This window comes from Symphalangus syndactylus, chromosome 12, assembly GCF_028878055.3.
Source record: "Symphalangus syndactylus isolate Jambi chromosome 12, NHGRI_mSymSyn1-v2.1_pri, whole genome shotgun sequence".
Classification (NCBI taxonomy): domain Eukaryota; kingdom Metazoa; phylum Chordata; class Mammalia; order Primates; family Hylobatidae; genus Symphalangus; species Symphalangus syndactylus.
Window position 1 is genome coordinate 124,374,018 of NC_072441.2, and position 20,733 is coordinate 124,394,750.

General features: G+C 44.8%; 1 protein-coding gene, 1 long non-coding RNA gene, 1 other non-coding gene and 1 pseudogene across 9 annotated transcripts in view; 3 read left to right on the forward strand and 1 right to left on the reverse strand.

The window, feature by feature from the left end:
* The first annotated feature begins 114 nt into the window (after positions 1–114).
* LOC129469276 (U5 spliceosomal RNA) lies at positions 115–234 on the forward strand. The gene has a single exon (XR_008652970.1). It is a non-coding gene; the product is annotated as a U5 spliceosomal RNA (small nuclear RNA).
* A 10,315-nt stretch (positions 235–10,549) lies between these two features.
* LOC129468908 (arf-GAP with GTPase, ANK repeat and PH domain-containing protein 1-like) lies at positions 10,550–13,016 on the forward strand (annotated as a pseudogene).
* Positions 13,017–13,344: 328 nt separating this feature from the next.
* On the reverse strand, positions 13,345–15,580 carry LOC129468983 (uncharacterized). The gene is made up of 3 exons (XR_008652883.2): positions 15,445–15,580; positions 14,602–14,881; positions 13,345–13,845 (listed from the first exon to the last, which is right to left on the reverse strand). It is a non-coding gene; the product is annotated as an uncharacterized lncRNA (long non-coding RNA).
* A 138-nt stretch (positions 15,581–15,718) lies between these two features.
* TDRD5 (tudor domain containing 5) overlaps positions 15,719–20,733 on the forward strand; it is a 114,798-nt gene continuing 109,783 nt past the window's right edge. For 2 of the 7 annotated variants that reach the window (XM_063627431.1, XM_063627433.1), the window contains exons 1-4: positions 15,720–15,984; positions 16,426–16,671; positions 17,281–17,688; positions 19,453–19,643. In XM_063627431.1, coding sequence (XP_063483501.1) covers positions 16,440–16,671; positions 17,281–17,688; positions 19,453–19,643 — 831 coding nt within the window. In that variant the 5' untranslated portion in view covers positions 15,720–15,984; positions 16,426–16,439. Of the gene's footprint in view, positions 15,985–16,425; positions 16,672–17,280; positions 17,689–19,452; positions 19,644–20,733 lie in introns of all 7 variants that reach the window. The other 5 variants (XM_055255050.2, XR_010117660.1, XM_063627428.1 and 2 more) reach the window with 5 other exon arrangements.

A 20,733-nucleotide genomic window follows, 5' to 3' on the forward strand; every position in this document is an offset into this window, starting at 1 on the left:
AGCCGGCCCCGGGCAGTGCGTGTCTGCAGGTGCCAGCCCGGGCTGTGAAGACTCAGGCCTGGAGGGTTCCTAATGTCATGCTAGAGGGCTGACGGAGATACAGAAGCTCATCGCAAGCTCTGGTTTCTCTTCACAACGAATACATCTTTTGCCTTTTACTGCAGATTTCCGTGGAGAGGAACAGTTGTTAGTAACCTTTTTTGTTTGTTTGTTTGTTTGGTTTTTTTTAGGTCATGCTTGGGCAGGGCCAAGTAAAAAAGAAAAAAAAAAAAACCACAAAAGGTCATCGAATTAGGGTGACTTTAAGGTAAAATCAGAAATTTCCCCTCAACCCCCAACTTTCCTTCTTGGAGTCGTCTCAAGGATGCGTTTCTTTCCTCCCTACTTATTTCTTATTTTATATCCTGGCGGTAGTTGTTCTACATATGCATTAACCCGTAATGATGTTGGCTGATTCCTCCTGGGAGTATTTACATTTTAAAGGGGATAAAAGAAAACTCTCTTTGCGATGTGTTTTGTCTCTGTTATTATTTAGGGTCTTTATTAATGCTTACTCCTGATGATGATGCAATGCTTCTTGAAGAATCATAGGCAGGAAGGGGTCTGGTCTAACTTCTGTTTTTAGGAAGGGACACTTTGTCCCGTGCTTCCATGATGAAAGCAGGAGTTGGGCTTTTTCAGGGTTCATTGGCCAGGCTGGATCTAGCAACGAACGGGGGAGCTGCCTCACCCTCTTCTGAGGGACTTGAAACATTGAATAGGTTTATTTCTCTTTCACTTTCTGTTAATAATTTGTTTCTTACTGAAAGGGAGGTTGGTCAAGGTAACCCATCACCCAAGATTTATGATACTACTCAGATAGTTCAGATCACATGATGGCAGAAATAATGCTGATTTTTTAAATTTTTCAATATTTATTCAATTCACACAGCAATAGCTTTTTTTCTCTCCCAAAACCTTATTAAAGACTGAGGACCTGAAGTAGCTGAAGTACGTCTGGACAAACCATTCCACTACTTTCTTCTATATGTTCCAGGTTAGGCCACTGGGAATAAAGTAAATAAAAGATGAGCAATCCAGTCATTTAAATAGGTTTTTTACTGTCTAAACCTGATCGTTGCATGGGCTAAGGAGGACAAATATTTCCTTGCAAGGGCCTGCCTCAGTTGATAGTTTCTGCCTACAACACTACAGTGAGAAAAATTCCAAAGCTGTGTTTGGCTCAAAGAGAGAAAGGTATCATGATTATTTCATATTCCCCCAAATTAACATTTGCTATTAAACACAGCTAGCATCTTTATCATCCTGTAGAGATTTCCCTGTTAGAAAAAGTGAGAAACTATTTGTAGCATTTATTGGTATTTTTCCTCAGCCTGGTCCTGTCATAAATTAATTTCATCCACATCCCTAGCTAGACTCTTATACTAAAATTGCACCTGTTTTTTACTCCAAGAATGGAGCAGGATATCTGGTCAAATGATATTCCCCAAACTGTACTGTCTTTCAATAAGAGAGAAATTCTTTGTAGGAGAAAAACCAATGAGAAAAGGCCCTACTGGGTGTTGGAGCCCATGCTGGGCACTTGTTCTCAGTCACCTTTGCTCAGTTTCCTTGGCTTCTTTGACCACTGACAAGTTACATAATCGTTACTTGATTTTCTATATCTGTACATAACAGCAATATAAGCAGCTGCTTATAACACAAGTCTGCTGGGATTATGAGTGACAATGACAAAATCAGAGAAGCTGCATACCATTCCATGATAAAAACGTCAATGCAGCATGGCTGGAAGGTGGAGGAGTTGGGGAAGGGAGTGCTGAGTTAGCAGCTAAGTCCAGCTGGCTGTCCTCATCTACTTTTACAGGGATGCTGCTGTTTTCTTTTAGATTCCTTTTTAATTGAAAGTGTTACTCATCCCTTTGCTGAAAATATGATATGCACACATTCTGAAACTCTCAATACTTTACTCTTTGTTTGGATTTGTTAAGAAACTGACATCTGTGGGAACTGAGTTACTAGAAGAAAGGGAGGATCAATTAAAGCTGTTTATTTTTGAGTTTATGTTTCCAAGATGAAAGATTATGAAAGAGTGCAAGGCTTTCTAAAGTATTACAGTTATTCCCAGTTAGTGTTTTGAAGTATTATATCCATATGAATAAGTGAATGCATGAATACTGATTCATTTGGATTATTTAATGGAAAGGCTGGAATTGATTGGCACTACATGATGTTACAAATCCTGTTATTTTAGAGCTGGAAACTATAAGGACTTACTAAATTTGACTTTCTCAATTTGTAGGTGGCAGAGAGACTAAATAGGAGGGCACAATAGTGGTCTAGGAAGGTGATACAACTGAGAGCCTGATCTGCAGCTTTGGCAGTGGGGATGGCTTGGATTCAGGAAATATTTCTGAGGGAGAAAATCAAAATAGTTTGGTAGTCTCATGGGGTTATGGAGTGGGGACCATGAAGGGATAGAGGACTTGAGAAAGATGGAGAGCTCAACCTTAGTAGGCTTAGCAACTGATCAGAAGTTGCGGCTGCTTTGGTTGATCCACATCCCCTAACTGTTCTGACCCCAAGCATCTTATGTTCCTACACTCTTTGCTTTGAAATGCAGGTGTTGACCTGTTAGGTGCAGGGACGAGATGAGACTTATTTAACTTCTGTCTCATTAATTCACTCCATAGATACTTAGTGAGCACCTACTACATGTATTGCACTGCTCACCCCTGAGGATTTAAAGGTAAGACATGGTGCATGCCCTTGAGGAGCGCATAGTATAACAGGGAGAGACAGATGTGTAAACAGACAAGTGTGATAAAGTGTTGTACGTCCAGGTTTTTCAACCTCAGCACTACTGACATTTTGGACTGGATGATTCTTTGTTGTGGAGGGCTGTCTTGTACATTGTAACAGCATTGTTAGCATCGCAGCATCGTTAGCAGAATCCCTGGCCTCTACCAGATGCCTGTAGCACTTCATCCCTAGTTGTGGTGACCAAAATTATCTTCAGATATTGCCAAGTGTTTTCCCCATGGCATCAAACAAAATTGCTCCTGGTTGAGAACCACTGATCTATATGGTACTGTGAGAACACAAAGAAGGGAGTGAGTAACATTACCTGAGTGGAGTCAGAGGGGATCCAGTTTGGGCCATACTGGGATGAGAAGGTGATCCTCAGGCGGACTTTGAGAGCTGGACCTTCCAGCCAGAAGAAACAGTACAAAAGATAGCAGGTCAATCAGTGGCTTGACAAACTGGCACAAGAGGAGGCCAGAGAGCTAGGCAGCCCAAGAAATGAAAAGCCTTTTATGCCATATAAGAGAACTTATATTTCATCTATTGCCAAAAGAAGCTATTGAAACATTGTGAACAAGGAAAATGGTAAGATTTGCAATTGAGAAGAGTCACTTTATGGACAAGGTGGAAGGTGAATTGAAATGGGAAGAGGATGGGCCTGGCGCGGTGGCTCACGCCTATAATTCCAGCACTTTGGGAGGCCGAGGTGGGCAGATCACGAGATCAGGACATCAAGACCATCCTGGCTAACACATTGAAACCCCGTCTCTACTAAAAATAAAAAAATAAAAAAATTAGCCGGGCGTGGTAGCGGGCACCTGTAGTTCCAGCTACTCGGGAGGCTGAGGCAGGAGAATGGTGTGAATCCGGGAGGTGGAGCTTGCAGTGAGCTGAGATCATGCCACTGCACTCCAGCCTGGGCGACAGAGCGAGACTCTGTCTCAAAAAAAAAAAAAAAAAGAAATGGGAAGAGGATGGAGGCAGAGAGACCAGTGGGGAGACTCTTGCAACAGTCCAGGTGAGAGGGAGGATATGACTTATGTTTACAGGGAAAAGTGATGACTCTCAGGACTCTAATCAAAGTGATTGGTGAATGGGGCTGACATCCAACTGAGGGAATACAAAAAAGGAAACAGATTTTGTGTAAAGGTGGGTGGGCCAAGTTCAGCTTCAGAGGTATTGAGCTAGAAGTGTCTGCAGGTTATCTGTCTAGAAATATACAGTGGACAATGAAATATTTAGGTTTAAAGTTCAGGAGGGATTATGTTTCTGAAGCCAAGATCCTGACTCACTAGCTGCTGACTGTGGCTCCAGCATCCTGTGCTGGATTTTCAAAAGAAAACCATGGGAGAGGAAACAGTACATGGCGAAGCGATCCTGGCCAGCGATGGTTTCAATATACTTTATCATCTTTCTGGTTTTTTTTTCACTAAAGATACATTTCTGGGCTGGGCACAGTGGCTCACACCTATAATCCCAGCACTTTGGGAGGCTGAAGCGGGTGGATCACAAGGTCAGGAGTTCAAGACCAGCCTGGCCAAGATGGTGAAACCCATCTCTACTAAAAATACAAAAAAATTAGCTGGTGGCAGGTGCCTGTAATCCCAGCTACTCAGCAGGCTGAGGCAGAGAATTGCTTGAACCTGGGAGGCAAAGGTTGCAGTGAGCCAAGATTGCACCACTGCACTCCAGCCTGGGCGACAGAGCGAGACTCCGTCTCAAAAAAAAAAAAAAAAAAAAAAAAAAAAAAAAAAGAAGAGATACATTTCCTATTTCTGGTGGCTTGTGTGACCCTGAGGACTCTATTTTGTCCCTTTATAGTTCAGTGTTATGGAAGAGGTATGGCGGGGAGGGAAGGGGTGGAGAGGGAAGAGGGGACAGACAGGGAGAGAGAGAGGGTGATCCTAGCGCAGTGCTTCCAGTCTTTTCCCATTAAAGGACAGAAAATGATACTATTTGAATAGCATACTGGGGCAACTTGAGGGGATTTGAGGGTATCTGTATAGGGCTTGGTGAAAAAATTAATTTTTGATATGTAATCATTGTTTTAAAAAGTGTTAGGGATTCAATATCAGTAAACTAAATTTGTATACAAATATTTTAAAATTTAAAAATAGAATCTTGAGTTTGCTTCCACAGATATAAATTTCATGTTTGAAATGACTACATAAAATTCCTAATCAAAATTTTTTAAAGGATGAACTCTAAATTTTTGTTACCATGAATGAGAAATGTGTTCACACTATTTTAAAAGCTTTAAAAATCATTTTTACAATCACTTAAAAATTTACAACAGTTGAACTTAAAGAATCTAATTTCTGTCATCAACAAATGTAATTTTGATATTTCTTGTGATAATATGAATGGGTTTCAAATCTAATCAACTTTTTCTTTAAACTTATTTCAAAATGGCCAGGCACGGTGGCTCATGCCCATAATCCTAGCACTTTGGGAGGCTGAGGTGGGTGGATCAGGTCAGGAGATCGAGATCATCCTGGCTAACATGGTGAAACCCTGTCTCTACTAAAAATACAAAAAAATTAGCCGGGCATAGTGGCACGCACCTGTAGTCTCAGCTACTTGGGAGGCTGAGGCAGGAGAATGGCTTGAACCCAGGAGGTGGAGGTTGCAGTGAGTCGCGATTGCGCCACTGCACTCCAGCCTGGGTGACAGAGCGAGAATCTGTCTCAAAAATAAATAAATTTATAAAAATAAATGTATTTCAAATAATAATGAGGCTGGGCACAGTGGTTCATGCCTGTAATCCCAGCACTTTGGGAAGCCAAGGCAAGAGGATCTCTTGAGCCCAGGAGTTTGAGACCAGCCTGGGCAACCTAGAGAGACCTCTGTCTCTATTTATAAATGAATGAATTGAATGAACGAGTGAGTGAAAGAATGGATGAATGAATGGGAAAGGGAAAGGAAAGGAAAGGAAAGAAGCTCTAGGAAGCCCAACACATGCATTATGAAAAGCTGTCGTGGTGCAGCTGGAGTAGATTCTCCACCTGTCTCGCTCTATGCTGTGCAGTCTCCATATGCAAGGGACCACAAACTTCACCCGGAAGTGAGGGCAGAAGCAGGTCCTTGACAGCGCTTAGCTTCTTGCAGCAGATCAATGGATGGCTTTTACCATGCCACCTGGAGGCCTGTGGCATGCCAGCCGATCCCACTTGGTTGCCTTCTGAAAAGTCTGGGTGTACGCTACTTTGGTCCGGAGGTTCCTGGCATCTCTCTAACCCCCAACCCTAAAGCTATCCCTATGGGCTGAGAAAATGAGTATCAGACTGCACACCTGTAATCTATTTGGGGCAACAGAGGTGGGAAACTCCTCTACAGCATGCATCAGAATCACCTGGAGGGCCTGTTAAGGCATAGATTGCTGGACTCATCCCCCCACCCCTACTTTCTGATTCAGCAGGTCGAGTGAGGCCTGATAATGTGCATTTCTAGCCAGTTCCCAGGTGATGCTGTTGGTCTGGAACCACACTTTGAGAGCCAGTATGATACAGGTTAAACAAAAGTGTTTTCTAAATACTCCATTTACAGCAGCCCCATTCTCACTGTCTTATCCTGGTTTATTTTTTGTAAGATCCTTTATCATTACTTGACATCATATATTTTATCTGCTTAATGCTTGTCTTTGGTAATGTCCAGAAAAACAGAAACTTTGTTTTGCTTACTGTTATAGTCCCATCTCTTAGGACAGTACTTGGCACACAGTAGGAGCTAAAAGATATTTGTTGCTTGAATGAACATGCCGTTTGGAAGGCATTAGCCAAAGCTGAAACTATGAGAATGAGAAAGCTGACCTAGGAAGAGGGGGATGGATAAAAAGGTGAAGAGCCAGCTGGGTGTGGTGGCTCATGCCTGTAATCCCAGCACTTTGGGAGGCCGAGGCAGGCGGATCACCTGAGGTCAGGAGTTCGAGACCAGCCTGGCCAACATGGTGAAACCCCGTCTCTACTAAAAATACAAAAATTAGCTGGGCGTGGTGGCAGACGCCTGTAATCTCAGCTACTCGGGAGGCTGAGGCAAGAGAATCACTTGAACCCGGAAGGCAGAGGTTGCAGTGAGCCAAGATTGCGCCATTGCACTCCAGCCTGGGGGACAAGAGCGAGAGTTGCTCTCAAAAAAAAAAAAAAAAAAAAAAAAGCAAAGAGCCAAGGACAGACCCTGTATTAAATGTGCATGGGCATTAACAGAATAACAAAAGGAGGAAATAGAGAAGAATGCTAGGAGCCAAGCCCAGTGCAACAGCATCATAGAAACCCACAGAAGAGAGATTTTTCAGAAAGGGAGGAGACACCAACAGTAAACAGCAGAGATCGTGTAAGATGAAAAGTCTGTAAAACTTGTCAGTTAGTAAGTTTGCCATTGATAATTTTGGTAAAAGAAAGAAGTCCTGAGTAGCAGGCTGATTGCTATGGACTGAGCAGTGAATGGTGGATGAAAAGGTGGGAAAAAACTGAGTGTAGACTGTTTAAGGATTTGGCCACAAAGGAAAGGCTGGAGTGGGAGGTAGTTCAAGAGAAAGTGTTTATTTCTCCTTCCTGCTGTCTTTCTCCTCTGTGTTATGTGTATGTAAGATCAGAGCATAATTTTATGCTATAGGAAAGTAGTCTGTGAAGAGGTATTGAATATGTGTAATAGTAACCAAAGGGTAAGGTCATGATCTAGAGGAGCTGGGGGGGATAAAATCAACAGTAGGATGGATGACCCCCTCATTGACCGAGACCAAAAGGAAAGACATGATGGGGACTAGTTTAGAGGACTGGGCTCAAAGTTGAGGGGGTTCATGTATGAGAGCCTCCATTTGCTCTGGGTGGTTTGGAGCAAAGTCATCTAGTGGTAGAGCAGGAGTAGGGTAAGAAAGGTAAGAGCAATGGCAAAGGCCTGGAGTCATTGCTGCAGGAAATAGACTTGAACAATGGCATCCGATGGGCCCAAATTGGGTCTCTCTCTCTCTCTCTCTGTATCTCGGCTGTTTTCTAGGGCAGGAATGCTGGAAGGAGCAGCTGCAAATTAAAATACACTCCCACAGACAAGCAAGGATGGGAGGCATTCATGTGGAGGGAGTTAATTACCAGAAGAACAGTGGGCTCCAGTCATCATAATAGGCAGCAGGGTGGAAAACACATTGGTCTGACCCAGGAGCTCTCTGGATGTGGTTAAGTAATTTTAGGAACCCAAGGAATGAACTCAACAAATAACCCATTAAGTCTTTTTGGTTCGTATAACAAAAACAAATCCAGGCCGGGCAGTGACTCATGCCTATAATTCCAGCATTTTGGGAGGCCAAGGTGGGAGCTTTGCTTCAGTCCAGGAGTTTGAGACTAGCATCGGCAACATAGCAAGACCCCTACCTCCCCCTCCAAAAAATAGTAAAAAAAAAAAAATTAGCTAAGTATGGTGGAGCACGCATGACTAGCTACTCAAGAGGCTGAGGAGGGAGGACTGCTTGAGCCCAGGTCTTCAGGTCTTCAGTGAGCTATGATCATGCCACTGCATTCCAGCCTGGGCAACAGAGTGAGATCCTGTCTCTCTAAAAAAACAAAAAACAACCCACAAAACACAGCTTTATGTCTGGGGAACAGAGACCTCTCCTGAGCAAGAGAGATACAACTTGTCATCCCATTACCAGCACTAAATCAGATCCCAGATCCACAGCCTTTTGAGCATAGCCCAAATATTCTTGAATAAGGACGCTGTGGAAATATTGTACCTAAGACTGCATGCAAACTTTCATCTCCCCAAAGAGTTTGTGCTCCCTTATAGATAATTGCTCTGCAGAAAAGGAAATACCCAAATTTTTTAGTGACTATCATATGCAAATCCCAAACTAACACTAATTTCTGGAACCCAAAATGTTGCTGTTTGCCATCAACATTTTGAGCTTATAGAGGTTGGGTGACAAATGAACTGAATTCTGGCCCAGGTTCACCTTTGGGGCATGGCTAGTGGAACTGTGAATTCATCCTGTGGTCAAGGGCCCTAGTTGCCAAGTGAATAGCTGGAATAGGTAATCTTAGCAACTGGCAGAATTCCTACATTGGTACACTCACCCATGGTGTAAGGGCTATTCCAGTAGGAAGTACCAAGTGGGGTGCCAAAACAGTACATCAAAAGCAATGCCACATTCCTGGAGAATTGCAGAGATAAGTGTTACCATCAAAGGAGAGAAAGATGCCACTGTGATGGTTCCCACCTCATTCCCATTCACTTCACAGATCAGCTGCCACAGATGACTGATAGGTCTTGGTTACTGCAAATCCAATCAAGTGGGGACTGTAAGGGTAGCTACTGTTCCCCAGTGGAGTCTTTCTAATGAAGCAACTTCACACAGCCTCTGACACTTGCTTTACGGTTATCAAGGTGGGATTTAGCTCCAGAATATCTTTGTAAAAACTCTCTTTTTTATATTATGCACCAATAACTTTTTGATTCAATAATATATTTTATGTTGTATTGCCTATCACTCTTTCATATATTCTGGTTCACATCTGTATATCAGTTTCTTCACTTTAAAATGAGCATCATAATTGTACCTTTTTCAGAGTTATTGGGAAGAAAATGAGATAATCTGTGTAGAGCGCACACAGTATGTGCTCAATGTCTGTTGCCTCATCTGTTGGGGATGAGAATCTGGGACATCTTTTTTGTAATTCGTTGTTCATTTTGCAGGAGTCATTTTCAAGTCATTCAATGAGATGGTAAACTTTCTGAATCCTTTCATGTCTAAGAATGTTTTTATTTTCCTCTCACTTTACTGTTGGTTAGCCCAAAGGATTCCAGAGTTAGCCCTGAAGATATTGCCATTGAGAAATTCAAGGGCAAACTAATTTCCATTGTTTTATAGATAACATTTCCATATAAAAATCTCTTGATTCTCTTTCTCCTAGAGTTTACCTAGGACAGGATCTTTTTTCATTAATTATTTTAAGAACTCTAAGTGGGCCCTTTTAATAAGATGTGTTTTGGTGCAAATTTGGGACATTTTCTTCTTTTTAACTCCCCAACCCTTACCATCATTCTTGCTGGTTTTTGTTTATACAGCTTTTGTCATTCAAATGTTGCAATGTTTAGATCCATTTTCCATGTCTTATAATTTTCCTTTTTGTTAGTTTGTTATTCAGCCCTGCTCATTCTGCTATAAACCAGCCCATAATCTTATTTTCAATCTTTCGGGGATTCCTCAGTATTCCTGGCTCATTGATGGAACATTTCGTTCCCTTGGCTTAAAAAAAAAAAAAAAAAAAAAAAAAAAAGCATTATGTCATCAGATTTAAGAAAGAAGGCCGCGCCCGGGCGCCCGGAGCGGCGCAGCCACACTGCCCGGGAATCGGCCCTCGGCCCCGCGCCCCGGCGCTCGGAGCTCGGAGCTCAGAGCTCAGCACTCAGCGGCTGCCAGGGCTCAGCACTCGGCGGAGCGGGGCCTAGGGCTAGAAAGAGGCTGCGTCGCAGGAAGGCGCCCTAGGGAGCCTCCTCCTGGGCCTGTCACGCCCGCCGCGGGGCGCTGCAGGTGGGGGCGGTGGGGGCGCGCTCCAGGTGGGGGCGCGCTTCCCCGGGGTGGCGTGTTGACCCGAGACGCCCGGGATCGCCGGCCGCTTGTCCCCTGCCGTGAATTGAGACCGCGAGACAGCTCCGCCCCTACTCCGCCGGCACTTTTCTCGAGCCTCCTCCGCCCGCCGCCGGCGGGGAGGGGCGGCGGCGGCTGGGGGCGGGCGGCTCCGGGCGTGGCGCCTGCACCATGAGCTACCAGCAGCAGCTGGCCAACTCGGCTGCCATCCCGGCCGAGATCCAGCACTTCGAGTTGGTCCACCCCAACCTCTACTCCATCTAGGAGCTGCTGGAGCACGTGAAGGAGCCGGTGCTGCAGAACCAGATCCGGGAGCACGTCATCGCCATCGAAGATGCCTTTGTGAACAGCTAGGAATGGACGCTGAGTCGATCTGTCCCGGAGCTCAAAGCGGTGGCAGGTTCAAGAAAGAGATTGTTGTTGATGGACAGAGCTATCTGCTGCTGATTAAATATGAAGGGGACCCCCCCCCGGAGGTGCAGTTTGCCATGTCGGTGGACGCAGTTATATTTGTTTTCAGCTTGGAGGATGAAATAAGTTTCCAGACTGTTTATTACAGTGGAATGGCCAACTATCAGAACATGAGCGCGATTCCTCTGGTTCTGGTGGGAACCCAGGATACCATAAGTTCCACTAACCCGAGGATCATTGATGATGCCAGGGTAAGGAAGCACTCCAACGACCTGAAGTGGTGCACGTACTATGAGACGTGTGCTATGTATGGGCTGAACATGGAGAGGGACTTCCAGGAGGTTGCCCAGAAGATTGTTGCCACATGGAAGAAGCAGCAGCTGTCCATAGGACCCTGCAAGTCGCTACCCAGTTCTCCAAGCCATTCCGCCGTCTGTTCTGCACGGGTGTCCGCCATGCACATCAATTAGACAAGTAATGGAGGTAGGAGTTTAAGCAACTGTTCCTCCTCCGTTCCATCGACTCCCAGCACCAGCCAGAAGGAACTTCAGATGGATGTTCCTCCCACTGCCAACATGCCCACACCCGTTCACAAGCAGTCCAAGCAGGGTCCAACCTGTTCACCTCTCAGAAAGGGAGTGACCCAAAGAGAAGAAAGGCCTAGAGAGTCGTGCATACGGCATCGGGAGCAGCAAAGCCATGTCAAGTATGCAGGGCATGCCATTGAAGCAGAGAGGTAAATCATTGAAGAGTGGAAAAAGAAATATGTCATCCTGTGTGACAATGGTGTGCTGACCTATCATCCAAGTTTACATGATTACATGCAGAATGTTCATGGTAAGGAGACTGACCTTCTGAGAACCACTGTGAAAGTCCCAGGGAAGAGGCTACCCCGAGCCACATCGGCCTGCGTGCCCATCTCCAGGCCTAAAACCAATGGCCTATCCAAGCACATGAGGAGTTTACACATCTCACCCAATTCAGGGAATGTCACTAGTGCATCTGGGTCTCAGATGGCAAGTGGCATCAGCCTGGTCTCCTTCAAAAGCCAACCAGATGGCATGCACCAGTGCTCCTACTCAGTCTCCAGAGCCAACCAGTGAAGTGAGGCTACAGTCATTGCAAACTCGGCCATTAGCAGTGACACGGGGTGGGTGACTCCGTATGCTCCAGTCCCAGTAACTCCAGCACCACCAGCCCACCTCCCCTCACACCAACAGAAAGAAGCACCGTAGGCAGAAAACCACCAGCAACTTCAAAGCCGATGGCCTGTCTGGCACTGCTGAAGAACAAGAAAACTTTGAGTTTATCATTGTGTCCCTCACTGGCCAAACGTGGCACTTTGAAGCCACGACGAATGAGGAGCGGGACACCTGGGTCCAAGCCATCGAGAGCCAGATTCTGGCCAGCCTGCAGTCGTGCAAGAGCAGTAAGAACAAGTCCCAGCTGATGAACCAGAGTGAGGCCATGGCCCTGCAGTCAATCTGACACACGCACGGGAACTCCCACTGTGTGGACTGCGAGACTCAGAATCCTAACTGGACCAGTTTGAACTTGGGAGCGCTCATGTGTCTCTAGTGCTTAGGGATCCACTGGAATCTTGGCACTCACCTTTCCCTGAGTCTGATCTCTGGACCAGGATGACTGGCCAGTTGAGCTTATCAAGATGATGTCACCCATTGGGAACGAGCTACTCAACAGCGTCTGGGAAGAGAGCAGCCAGGGGTGGACGAAACCCTTAGTAGACTCCACAAGGGAAGAGAAGGAACAATGGATCCATGCCAAGCACGAGCAGAAGCTCTTCCTGGCCCCGCTACCCTGCACGGATCTGTCCCTGGGCCAGCACCTGCTTCGGGCCACCGCAGACGAGGACCTGCGGACGGCCATCCTGCTGCTGGTGCATGGCTCCCGGGACGAGACGAAAGAAACCTTCCGGGAGGGAGACTGAGATGGCTGCCCTGCACTGCATCTGGCCTGCCACAAGGGAAATGTGGTCCTGGTGCAGCTCCTGATCTGGTACGGGGTGGATGTCATGGCCTGAGATACCCATGGGAACACAGTGCTGGCCTACACCTGGCAGGCCTCCAGGCAGGAATGCATCAATGTGCTGCTGGAGTATGGCTGCCCCGATGAGCGCTGAGTGCTCATAGCCATCCCTAACTTGTCCAGGAGAAACAATAACCGGAACAACAGCAGCAGGAGGGTGCCCACCATCATCTGAGGAACAGCCGTGCCTGCCTGCCCACCAGCCATACCTGGGACACGGCAGCCTCGCAGCATACTCACTTGGAAGTCGCAGCACGTGAGTCCCGTCGCATCCCCTCACTCTTCCTGGTGGTCACCTCCCTCCCACCCACCCACTCTCACCCCACACAAAATCACAAAACCTGGACATCCTCAAGGGGTGAAGAGGCAGCTGGGAGACTGCAGAAGCAGCTCCTTTGCACAAACTCCCCTAAACCACAAGCAGGAGAGAGCGACAGGCCTCGGCTCTTTGATGATAGCACACGGCGCAGGACCCTTGTCCTGGTGGCACAAGGGACAGGGATGTGAGGGGGACGGGCAACTTTCCTTAACTGGCAGTTAAGCACATCAGTACTACCAAGCAGAACACTTGGATCCCATCTCTTCTCTGAGGAGCTTGACGGCATACATCAGTAGCAAGGACAGAGTTTGTCAGGTTTGAAGCCCTTATAATGGTATGTGTCAAATCAGTTGTAGCTAATCTGTCCAGGGAGAATACTGGCTTCATTACACGTGTATAGTTGAGTTCTTCCAGCATTACTGCTGTTTAATAGAAGATGATTAGTCATCACCAAGAAGAAAGCATATTAGCCAAAGAGGTAGTTATGCGGCATGCTCCGGTGATCGCCACGATGTGATCGCCACGATGTGATCGCAATATTCGTAGAAGCATCATATTATCCCAGATATGGTTTTTCAAGCCCTTGGAGCCCTCCTTTCTAAATTCGCTGTCATAATTTAGTATCTGTTTAAATTTTCAGTCCCAAGAGAGGAAATCAGTTGCAAAGTAACTTTCTTTTGACTGCGGTCTCCTTGGTGCAAAAACAAAATGGGAAAAATAAATAAGAATAACCCAGAAATTCAAAAGGAAATCACAAATTCAGCTAATAATAGCATTTTGAGTATATTTTGTAAACTAAATAAACACACAAAAGGCTATTTTTTCCAACCATAAGAGACATTTTCTGTCCTTTTGCCAAGGTGGATGTGTTAGTCTCAGGCCCTCCTGGGCCATACTGCCCAACTCACACGGGCTTCTGCATTATGTATTTAGATAAGATATGTGAAAATATATTTGAATAAAAGAAGTTCATAAATATGCATTGACTTTTGTACAGACAAATGACACCTCTCTTAATTTATAAATTGAACTGGATGTGAACTAATAATGTGCAACTAGTGAGATAAGAGGGTTACAAATCATTGTACATGGAAAATATTCCCAGCATTAAACACTTCCATTAATATGATCTACAGCTTTTAAAAAGGAGCATCTCAGAATAAGATGGTGGTACAGTTTGCTTATTAAAACTGAGGAAAAAAAAGACACACTGGAATACATTAGAAAGGGAAAAGAAGGAATGTGATTTCTCCTGATTGAAAGCATGATTTGGATCAGATACAGCTTTTGCTAACCAAGACCAAGGGGCTCTGGCAAGACGGGGTGGTTTTCCGAATGCCAGACCGAGGTGCCTTACAAAGGCAGTTGCCGATGGTTCTGTGGCACAGACTGGCTCCTGAGAACCCAGACGACCTTGACCCGGCACCCCCGCCCTCCATGCTAGTACCTCCTCTGATTTCCATCGCCACAGTATCCAGCCGCTTGAGACATCAGCTGCCTTCAGTGGTGGCAGTCAAATGTAGTCAGCCAAACCATGGCATCCCTTAGGTTAAAAGAAAACGGGGCAGCTTTGCCCAGAGCCCGTTGGCACTGTGGGGGGAGGGGGTTGGGGGAGACAGAAGGGTTGTCACGATGGAAGACGAGGACACTAGTCTCACGTAGCACAGAAACACGAAGTCACACTAGCTGGCAGCCTCCGGGATGTTCCTTGCTGTTGTATATTAAACCTTACATTTTATAAGAAAAAAAAAAGAAGGAAGATAAGGTTGTTGTGTGTGCTCAAGCCTCTTTGTTGATTCAAATTCTTTGGTTATTTTGGTTTGTCTTGTTTAATTAGACTGTACATTTTAAGGTACAAGTCTTTAGATTATACAATGCCTCCCTATTCTATATCTCTTAAACTACTGTTTTCTGGTTTTCAAGGACTTTATAAATCTGGCTCATTATACCAAACCAACTATACATCCAAATAAATCTCTAGTGGCACCTAGAATGTTGTCCACTCATTTAAAAAGGTCTCCTAGCCCCACCCATTCCTTCATCAGGGAGCCAGAGTTGCATTTAGCTCTGCAGGGATTCTCAGCCAAGAATCAGAATTGTCTGTGATTTTCCTCAAATAAACCCAGACCTATTGAATGAGAATCTCTGCTTATCAGACCTGTGCACCCTTTTCTCCTCTTAAATAGCCCCACAGGTGATTGTGAGGCCCACGCGGCCCGCTTCCCTCCCTGCGTCAGGCCGGGCCCCAGCTCTTGAGGTGGTTGGATTGGTCCAAGTGCCGCAGCCCCACCTGGCGCCTTCGCACCGCGTCGGAGGACGTAGGCGCCTGGGATCCTGGAAGGCGGCCTCTGCAGCCGGGCCCAGCGGCTCCTGAGACTAGGGCGGACCTCACACCTGACCCCGGAGCGGCTAATCCTGCCCAACCGTCCCACCCGCCACGTGTCCTCGGGGCTGGAACGCGGCGCCCCGGGAGAGGCCTGCTGGTCAGGGGGCGCTGGTGCGCAGGCGCGCGGGGCCGCCGGCGCAGCTACAGTCCTGCGCCGCTTCGGAGAGGGCCCCCTAATCCCTACTCTGCCCGCAACGGCAGTGCTGGCGTCAGGGCGCGGTGGAGGCAAGACGGGTGACTGGCAGCAGGGCGGTGCCGGGCGAGAAGGGCGCCTCACCTGGCGCCTCCCGCCTTCCTTTCCACCTCAGGTTGCAGAGAGCCGCCAGGGCAGGTGGAAGGGCCACGCCCGGCTCCCGCGAGGGTCACCGGGAGACATTGGGGGTGGGGCAGGGACCCCAACCCTAGACCAGGTAGGGGGCGGGCGAAGATTGGTGGTACCTTCAGGTAAGAGGAAGTGGGGAGCGCCCCCTCGGCTTGGGGTGTCAGAGTTGTGCAGAGGGAGAGCCTTTCCATGGGGCCCTCGCCCTGCAGGGCGGAGGCGGCATTGCGTTGGCCTCAGTTCCTAGTCCTGGTTCCCGAGGAGCCCCTGAAGGCTTCGGATGGGAAGTTTGCGTTGGAGTCGACCACCCGACAGGAACCCCAGTTAACGCCACCCCATGGCCGGGGCAGAGTTCTTGACACCTGTAGCTTAATCAACGCAGGTGGAGATTCATGGCTTGAATCGCCCGGCCACGCGCAAGCCGCAGGGCACCCTCATACTACTGCTTGTGCCTTATTACCCTTAAAACTGGCGTCTTAGTTATTTGTATCCCACTATTGTTTTTTTTTTAATCTTTTTTCGTGGGTTTGCCCTCTTTTCCTCATGAGCTGCGTTTCTGTCTTCAGTCCTGTAGGGCACAATGTCTGAACAAGAGCGTATACAGGAATGTCTGCGGAAGGAAATAAGGTCACTTCTCATTTCCACCAAAGATGGTTTGAGCCCACAGGAGTTGGAGAAGGAGTACCTTTTGATGGTTGGCAACCGTCTACCACTCCGAATCCTTGGGTATCGGTCTACTATGGAGCTGGTATTGGACATGCCTGATGTTGTTAGTGTCTGCTCCGGTGCAGGTGGTACTGTAATACTGAAAGGTAGGCTTAAGATTTTCGAAGGTCTGTAAACTTTGTAATAAAAACAATTGCATAGTAAATAATTATTCTAGTTCTGCAGTTACTATGCATCCCAGCCAGTGGATTTTAATTTGGTGGGGGAGGGAGACTCATAGGTGCTTTTGAGGTTGTGGGCAAAATTAGAACCTCTGCAAAATTAACAAATCGTTCCCCCAGACAATCGTGCACTCACAAAAACTACATTTTTACATATGATTTCAGGTTATTGCACCTTAAGTCGGGAGAAACAAAAAAAGAACTTCTTAATTATAAAAACATGTTTTAAATTTGGTGAAGCACAAGAAAAAACTATTGTAGGGAAGTTTGCAGTTCATCCCAAGAGTTTCAAATCTACCAGGGGTCAATTAGTTGTAACGATAATACATTGAGTTATCTTTTCTTCAGCTGGCAGAAGAGCTAGCAAGCTGTTGCCCAAAATGCAAGAAATTGAGGAACCAAGAGTTACTGTTTATCGTGCTGCCTGGATAAACAGCTCCTTGGAGAGTTAAAAACTGTATAAACACAGATACTAAGGATAAAGAAGAGAGTAAGTTTTCCTCCTAAATATGATTTCTTTTTTTCACGTCTCAGCCATTCCAGATGAATCTACCAAAGGAATAGCAAGCTTAGTTGCAAAACAGAGGAGCAGCCATAAGGTTCGAAACTCCATGCATAAGGGAAGACCTAGTATTTATTCTGGACCAAGATCTTATCAGCGAGTACCTTACCGAGGAAGGGTTGCCCCTGTTCTTCCAGCTGTTGTGAAGAGTGAGTTGAAGGACCTGTTGGCGTTATCTCCTGTTCTCCTTTCTGATTTTGAAAAGGCATTTGCCAAAAGATTTGGACGATCATTCCAATACATGCAATATGGATTTCTCTCAATGTTTGAAGTGCTTAATGCGGCTTCAGATGTCATTTCTGTAGAGCAGACCAGAGCAGGTTCTTTGTTGATGCTAAAGAAGAGTGTAACAGAGGAAAAGCCGAGAGGATGTCCAGCAGGTACGCATGTGAGCAAATGTTGGAGCAGTCCTGGCACATAGAGGGGTGTGTAATCGCTAAGGTCCATGAGTTTGTTAGAGTTGAAGCCTGGCTCTACTACCTGCTAGCTGAGTGGTCTCGGGCGAACTATTCAATCTACTTAAGCCATAGTTTCCTCATCTTTAAAATAGAAATAACAGTATTTGCCTCCTGGGGTTGTGTTGAGAACCTTACATGAGGTGAGTTCTGTAAAGTCTCTGGCATTTAGTAAGCTGATAATAAGTGGTAGCTATTATTATTTTAAAAACTACAAGATCAGCTCTCTCTAGAACACTGTAAATGAACTTTACATGAATGTGTTCATATAAATAAGCTATACGGAAAATGAAAAGTTAAAATACTTAAATTCTTAGCCTTAACCCTTCTAATCTTTGCTATCACTGGGGCTTATCCTAGGAGACACTTCGGTAACTTTCGTGCTGTAATAATAACCACCTTATCTGTATAGCATTTTACCTTGCATTCTCATTACCATACTAGGTAGGGTAAGTAACCGTGTCTTATAGATAAGGAGATCAAAGCTAAGGAAAATTAAATGGCTTTTCCAAAGTCACATGGCTGGAAAAGTGGTACAGCTAGAGTTAGATACCCAACTGTTATTGCTGCCCATCCAGTGAGTTTCTGCCCAAATGCTGTGTCTGTTAAAGGCTCAAGAGACCGATGTGACCATCTGGATAGTATCTCCCTTGACAATGTACAGTTTATACACTGAGCATAGGCGGAGCCTACTTGGGAGAATTCTATGCTTATTTCAATGATTTTCTTTTTCTCCAAGGTCTGCATTTAGATTAACATGGTTGAACCATGAGGATGTGTCACAAGTTTATAAACCAATATTTACACTGGTGGGTGATGTAGTTTGAGGATATGAGGATATACTTGGATAGGGAAGGCTCTGGAGGCTACTAAGTGTTTCAAGTCTAGCCCTCAACTTTATCAGTATTCTTGAAGTCCTAAAACTTGGGAAGACTGACTCATACTATTAAACTTGCAAGAGATTGAGTTGTAGAAAGCACTTTACCAATTTATTGAATAGTGGGGGGTGAATATTCCTTTCCAGTGATTTTGTTCGTGTTCTCCATCCATGGTTCCTACTTCTATCATCAGGATATCTTGAAGTCAACTGGTGGTTTGTTTTTTTTTTGTTTTTGTTTGTTTTTTTTTGTTTGTTTTTTTTGGTGAACTTGACCTTAGGGTAAAGAAAGAGCTAGGCTGTGGTGAAGTCTGGTGTTGTATCTTTCATGTCATACAACAGAATACACCTCTCCAGTGGTATTCCCTCTCCCTACAAATCTTGAAGAATTTATATTTTATTCTGTAGCTTTTCATCCTCCCAGAACTGTGGTACTACTAGTGGTTATCCAGTTTGAAAAGCATAGTGCTAAGCAGGCTCCTTGGAGACTTTTTTGTCTCCTAAATGGGATACAGCTTTTTACATATTGAATCCTACCTCTCTGCAATTATATTCAGTGACCTTAAGTGGACTTTTAGATAGCCCCAACCTTTTTGGTAACACTTATGGTCTCTGTCTTCCGCTATGGATGACTAATAACTTACACTATATGTAAATTTTGGCTTGATATAAAAATGTAAGCTTTCTTTTCTTAATTTTTACTTCTAAGTTGAAGGCAGTTAGCTCACAGTAGCCTCTATATGTAGCCACCAGAAAATGAAATAGAAGTTGCTAGTGACAATTTTTCTCTCTTCTTCCATTACTCACAAAAGGTAAAATTTTTACCCAGCCATTTAGAATGAAACAAAGGTCATACTCCACAGGCTTTCCGGTAGCAAAGGCATGCTTTTCACAACCCACTTCAAACATGGAACCACCGAAGCAAATGATGAGCATGGGAAAGACTTCCAAGTTAAATGTAGTGGAGACTTCAAGGCTGAATCACACTGAAAAATTAAACCAGGTGAGAGATACGAATTTGGAGATATAATGGAAAAGTTGACCTTTTAAAAACTGAAGTCATTCGCTTATTTCAAATTTGACTAAGCATTTCCTATGGTTCTGTAGATCAGTAAGAAGTGAGAAGTGGAGTGAAAGAAGAGTACAATTTTATCAACTCCACAGTTTCCACTATTTTCTGCAAATGATTCCCAACTCCCAAATCTGTATCTCTAGTTCCAGTTCCTCACCAAAGTTACAGAAGCGTATTTGCAATTTACCTCACGAATATCTTCTAAGTGGCTGTCCCTGAGCATAATAATCCTGGTATTTTTCTGTGACTGTAATGCTGAAGGACTTTGAATAAAAACTGTTAGAATATAACCAATAAATGCCTGACTAAATCATCATGTTAACAAGTTAGAGCTCAGAACGAGCACGTGGAAATTAAGTTCAAAACATGAAAATGCCTGATTTCTACTAAAATTAGCTTTAGTAACAATTTACATGTAAAATTTACTCATTTTAAGTGTACAGTTTGAGTTTTGATTAATATATGATTATATAATCACCATCAAAATAAAAAATAACATTTCCATCATCCCCAAAAAAGCTCCTTCATGCCACTTTGTAGTTTCTTTCCCCAACTGCAGCCACAGACAACCACAGCTTTCTATGATTTTGGCTTTCCAGGAATTTCATATAAATGGAATCAAACAATATCTAATCTTTTGTGTTTGGTTTCTTTAACTTAGTAGAATACTTCTGAGGTTCATCCAAGATGTATATATCAGTAATTTGTTCCTTTTTCTTGTTTAGTATTAGTCCATTTTACAGATACACCTAAATTTGTTATCCCTTCCCCATTAGATGACATTTGGGTTATTTCCTCTTTGGTTCTTTGCTTATAAAGCCACTGTCAATATTTGCATACATCTTGTATGGCCATAGTTCATTTCTCTTGTGTAAATACCTAGGGGTTGGATTACTGCATCATATAGTAAGTGTATGTTGATAAGAAATTACCACTGTTTTCCAAAGTGGCTGTGTGACTTTCCTTTCCCATGAGATATGTATGAGAGTTGTAGTTGTTACACATCTTTGTTAACATTTGG